We start from the raw sequence: 5,334 nt of genomic DNA, 5'->3' as shown, positions 1-5,334 counted from the left end.
TCAACTTCACGCTCTGTACCACCCACAGTCCATGGGAGAGACTGTGCCCGAGGGACAAGGGGCAGCAAATTCCTCAGGCACCCGTGAGATATGCCCTACATTCCCCCTGACACATGAAGTTACAGCAAAAGCAAGGGAGAGAGCCAGCAAGACAGCTGCTTACACTTCACCCTCCTAGACTACCCAGCTCAGGTCCTTCGCTGCTTCTCCTCTGCCAGTGTTCTGACAGTCCCAGTGTCATTACCAGAGGCACTGGGCTTGAACTTGAGTTATGAAGACTACGCATGAAGACAGAGGGAAGGTAAGAGGTGACTAGGAGGAGACAAGAGGGTTGAAATTGAGCAGGGAGAAGATGAAAAGTAAAGCCAGAATGCCATTGGATGTGTTTTTCCATTCTCCTTTATTCCATAAACACCTAGTTACAAGTTGCACAAACAAAAAATAAAGGCAGAGGACATAGGGAAGATTTTTGTGATGTGTAGGGGGCGGGAAGGGAGAAAGGGTTGGGAGCCAGTCCTCTCTCCCCACACACAGCCCTGGATGAGGGCTATGACCCCTGCAGCAGGGGGTCTGAGGAGGAGGTGGGCAAAGATTCAAGGTAGCTGAGGGATGGAGGAGGCCCTTAAACCAGAGCTCCCCACAAAAGCCTTCAGTGTACGGCAGGGGGAGAATGGGGGAGGTGAGGAGGCTCAAAGATGGAGCAGCAAAATGAAAAATCAAGTTAGTGGATACAGGAGATGTGGAGTCACTGTGGGAAGGGGATTAAAGAAGGAACAGAGGTAAAGGGGGCAGTGAAAGGTTCTCCCTGAGACCCCCAGGGAGAGGTGGGGCGCCAGCTTGCCTGTTAATTTAATATTAAAGTGGGAGTGGGAGTTGGAGAGGAAAAAGTTACTTCAGGGGATGATTTCTCAGCCTCTCAGCCTGTACCTAGAGGGGGAAGAGAGATGAGCACAAGTCAAAAGGAAGACAAATTATAAAAGCCAGGAGTTGGGTCTAATCCCTATACCGGGGACAGCATGCTTCTCTTTCCTACCAACTAAAACTTCTATCCAAGGCAGTATTTGCTAGGCACCTGGAATGGTTTTGCCTTGGCAGAGTAATTTGCACAGGTACACTCCCCAACCCCCTCCTGTGCTTCACACCTTACAACGCCGCCCCCCCCCCCCCAAATACTTACAAGAGAGGCTGAGGGCCCAGGGCCCTCACCAGTCATAGCGGCGGGACTGTCGGGAGGGGGAGTCCTCAGGTCCCTGTATGGCCAGGCGGGGAGGCCCCTCGGTCCTTCGGCCCCCACCCCCTGAAGCCTCATGCCGTCGAAATTCCAGAGGGCGCTGCTGCCGGAATCGAGAGGTCTCCCTCCGCCATTCATCATCGAATGCTGCGGCCTCACCTAAGAGGACACAGAGACCAGACACCACCTATGGCAGCCTGGCTTCTGGAGGAAGATGCAAAGGTGAGCCACAGGCTTTTAAGACTGAAAAACTGCCATGAAGGCTGAAAGCAGGTGTGTGGGGATGTGGGGGGGAGAGCAACTTTACTTAGAAATTTTTGGTTCAATGTAGTTCTTGGAAGCCACTAGTAGGCCTAAGGCATGACCACTGGAGAAAGAAATCAGGAATGGGATAATTATTTCATTAAGGAGCATAGTCCTTAATGAAAGGACTATGTGTTTAATAAATGTTTAATAAACATTTGTTAATTTAAAAAAAAAAGAGAGAAAACGATCCAGGTGGAGAGGGTAGATTACTATCAATGTCTCACTAAGGTGACAAAGTTTGCCCCTCCCTGGTGACCTGACTCAGCCCCAAAGCTGACAAGGCTCCAAGTGAGGTAAGAATATGGGGTTCACCGTATTTTGCCAAAAAATATCTATGGATATAGGGAGAAAAAGCTGGCATCTCCTAGTTCACAGGAACTGGACTAGGGGCTACTGGACAAGGAGCTGGAAGGGAGATGGGCAGGAAGGCAGGCTCACTTTCATCCAGGTTGATGTAGTCCTGCCGCTCTTCCTGGTCCCCTGTGCGGTGGTTTCGGGAGCGCTGGAGGATGTGAGCCCGGTCTCGGATGTGATGCCCAATGGACATCTGCTCTAGTCCACTGTCCGAGTCCCGTACAGTCCTCCGAGTCTCCCGGATCTGGGACGAGGCAGAACATGGCACACTCAGCTGCCCCTTCCAAAGCCTGGGCCACACCAACTGGGACAGGCAAACCACCCACAACTCAATCTTGAGAAAAGAGGGCAGTTTCTTGTTGCTGCCATTCAAATCCCGCCTTCTCTGAGAGAGCAGCTCTCTAACTCACCCCGCCTGGTGCCGAGCGCATCTCCGATGTCTCCTGGTAGACCTTGGGGGCACCGTCACCGGTATTGGAGTAGGAGATGACCGTGGAGGATGAAAAGGTCTGGCAGTTGCCGCCAGCTGTCATGTGTTCCTGAGAAGCAAAGGATACAGTGGGCCTGAAGGGGAGGGGATCTCCTCTGGGAAAGGGTCCTACCCTTCAGCTGCCTGTTCTTGCTCATATTTTCCCTCACAAAATGTGAAAACTGAGAAAATGTCAGGACTCATCATTACCCCCAAATTCGTCTGAATCCAACAACAAACAAGAAGGACCTTAAGAGATTGAGCCTTAACTGCACACTGCATAAGAGTGCTGCTGCTTCGCACTCGGGCATGAGAGCAGACACCGGAACCCAGTGCTCTCCGGGTTCAGTTTCTTTACCCAGCTTGACCCCTTCTCTAGCACACTCCCCCACTCCCGCCTCTGAGGACTCACGGTGGTGCCAGCCATCAGTGAGGGCAGGGCAGGGGAAGGGATGGAACAAGAGTCTCACCATGTTTCCGATCATGTCGTTCATCATGCCAAACATGTCCATGAAGCCACCCGACTGCAGCAGAGAGATGGAAAGCAGAATCAGTACTCAGAGATGGCCCACTAGCTGCATGGCTACAACATCCCTTTCTCTTCTTCCTTCACACCGAGCAATTGCTCTTTGTCATTCTTCGTGAACATGTTTCTCTTCCTGTATAGTGCCGTCCTCCTCAGTCTCAAAACTGCTCTGATCCGATTTTCCTTTTCCTGACTGCCCTATTTCCTATCTTTTAGGAAGCGTGCCAAAGTTAATGGACTCTAAATTGTAAGGGGGTTGGGCATGAACCTGTACAGATAATCTTCTATAAACCATGCCCAGTTGGCCCTTCACCTGCACCTCCCTCCTGAAAAGAACAAACTTTGCTAGATAATTACACTTTCCTAATGAGTATGGCACCTAGAAAAAAAAAAATTGATATTAGCATCTTTACCTCACAGGACTCATAGGACACAGCAGGCCCAGAGCTTTGTGAACACTATAAAAAAGTTTCTAGGATTAGCCATAAGGCTATTCTAGATAGGTACATTTCGAAGTAATATCTAAACGTATGGAGTGTATCTAAAATGGAAGGACACAGGAGATGAGAACTCACCATTCCCAGCATCCCAAAGGGGGAGACAGCCCCAGTCTACAGGAACACAGAAGGAACAGGAATTAGAGACCACACCTTTTTCACTGCAACCCCCAACCAAGCCCATGGCCTCACCTTTTTTCCATGCTTCTCTCAAAAGGGGATCACTAAGCCCTTCTTCCAGATCCCTTCCCCATGTTCCTAAATGATCCCACTTTGCTAAATAGGCTGTGGTGCAAGAAAAATCAAGCGCTTTACTAACCACCCTCCAACCTTTCTTTGGGTCTCAGGTACACTGCAGAATCATTACCTGCATCCTGCGGCTGGCAGGCCTGGTCCCTGGCATGTTGCCATCTGTAATGCTGAGGAAGGGGCTATATCCAAAGCCACCTGACAACATTCGGTTCATATGCTGACGGTGAATAGCAAAGGGGTCCCTGTGGAGTGAGCATACAGTATGGATGGCAGAAGGGCCAAGAAGTCAACTGCCCCCTCCCCCCAGAAGGAACCAGTCCTAGGGAACAGTGGCACAGATGCCTATTTCCCCTCTAAGTTCGAGCGGGAGCTCAGTATCCAGCCAATTCCAATCAGTGCCCGCAATGGGAACCCAGATGTCTGTGGAACTATTCGGAGACCTGAAGTGGAGTGGGATGAGTACTCTAGAGCATGAGGGGGAGGGAATACTCACATCAGGAACATGGGATCCTCAGGCTCCCCATCCCTCATGAAGCGGAACATCCTGATTTTAGCTCCAGGGGGCTCCACGCTGTAAAGATGTGATACTTGGAGGCAGCCAGGCTTTGCACACCCGCTCAGTGTAGGGACTCTCAGAGCAGTGTCCCTTCCAAATATTGTAGCTGACCTCCCCACCCCACGCGCCAGTGAGGCCCTCTCCAGGTGTTAACACCACCCTCTGGGGAGAGAACAGCTCTTCAAACAAACCTCTTGCAAGGAGGGCCATGGAAATTTTGCCAAGCCTCTCAGTTTTCTGCCTCTTACTCATAGCCATCGTCTCCCCAAAGCCCTGGCCAGAAGCATAACCCCCTCCCCTGACGCCACTGTTCCGGATGCGAATCCCAAGTGCTGGCCCTACGCCCTATAATGACCCCAATCACCCCGCCCCCTCCTTACACTCAGACGCTGCCAGGCCTCCCCCGGAGGGCCTCGTCGTCCCCAACGCAACTGTTGGAGGGCTCCTCCGGCCCCGACCTCCCCGCCGGGCAAGCAGGAGAGGCCGGCCTGACTCCATCCTTCCCGCATCCCAGGCTCGCAGACCCCGCAGCCCCGCTCCGATCGAGCCTCACCGGTCCCCGATTCGGGCTCAGCGGCCCATCCGGCCAGTCTCGCCTCTCGGTGCGCTGCAGGTTCAGGGCTTGCGGCCCCGGACGCACGGCTGGTCCGGGCGTGAGCTCCTCGGCTTCCCACGCCGCCTCCTTCCACAGCTGCCACCTCCGTACCTCCCTCGGCCCACGGAACCCGAACCCCGGCCAGGCCTGGACGGAAGTGACGTCACGATGGGGACGCCCACCCCGGGCCGGCCGGCGGAGCTCCGCCCGCTGGCGGGCGTGGAGCGCAGGCAGGGACCAGCTCCAGGGGCAGCAGGGCGCTGGGGGCAGGCCGCGGGGTCCTCTGGGGACAAAGGGTGTGGGGTGCTGATTGGTACCTTGGATTTGGGTTCTGCTGACAGGAAGAGGCTCCCTGTAAGGGTTTGGGGGAAGCAGAGGAGCCCATTACTCGAGAGGGACGGGGCCGGCGGGGCGGCACGTTCACTCTGGGGAGGGAAGAGGACAAGGGGCAAGATTCCCATGGGGGAGGGGCGGGCTCCCGGTGGACGACCAGATGGGGAGGATCCCTGGGGCAGCAGAGCAGATTTTCTACGGGAGAAGCGTTCAGC

The 5,334-nt window shown here is 53.9% G+C and overlaps 1 protein-coding gene across 1 annotated transcript; it reads right to left on the bottom strand.

Moving 5' to 3' along the window:
* Positions 1-381: 381 nt before the first annotated feature.
* Positions 382-4,962, bottom strand: MLF2 (myeloid leukemia factor 2). The gene is made up of 9 exons (XM_081129195.1): positions 4,745-4,962; positions 4,129-4,206; positions 3,751-3,877; positions 3,462-3,497; positions 2,831-2,884; positions 2,302-2,430; positions 1,976-2,135; positions 1,178-1,390; positions 382-927 (listed from the first exon to the last, which is right to left on the bottom strand). The coding sequence occupies exons 2-8, from the start codon at positions 4,176-4,178 to the stop codon at positions 1,203-1,205; spliced, it is 744 nt and encodes a 247-aa protein (XP_080985321.1). The 5' UTR covers positions 4,179-4,206; positions 4,745-4,962; the 3' UTR covers positions 382-927; positions 1,178-1,202.
* Positions 4,963-5,334: the final 372 nt, after the last annotated feature.

The sequence above is a fragment of the Miniopterus schreibersii genome, assembly GCF_964146895.1.
Source record: "Miniopterus schreibersii genome assembly, chromosome: 2".
Classification (NCBI taxonomy): Eukaryota; Metazoa; Chordata; class Mammalia; order Chiroptera; family Miniopteridae; genus Miniopterus; species Miniopterus schreibersii.
This window is presented reverse-complemented; position numbering and strand designations above follow the sequence as displayed.

Coding starts and splice junctions, on each gene's coding strand:
- MLF2 (XM_081129195.1), bottom strand. CDS start 4,178: ATGTTCCGCTTCATGAGGGATGGGGAGCCTGAGGATCCCATGTTCCTG. Junction 3,498..3,750: donor CTGCCAGCCGCAGGATGCAG/GTAATGATTCTG, acceptor GTGTTCCTGTAG/ACTGGGGCTGTCTCCCCCTT. Junction 2,431..2,830: donor ACGACATGATCGGAAACATG/GTGAGACTCTTG, acceptor TTTGCTTCTCAG/GAACACATGACAGCTGGCGG.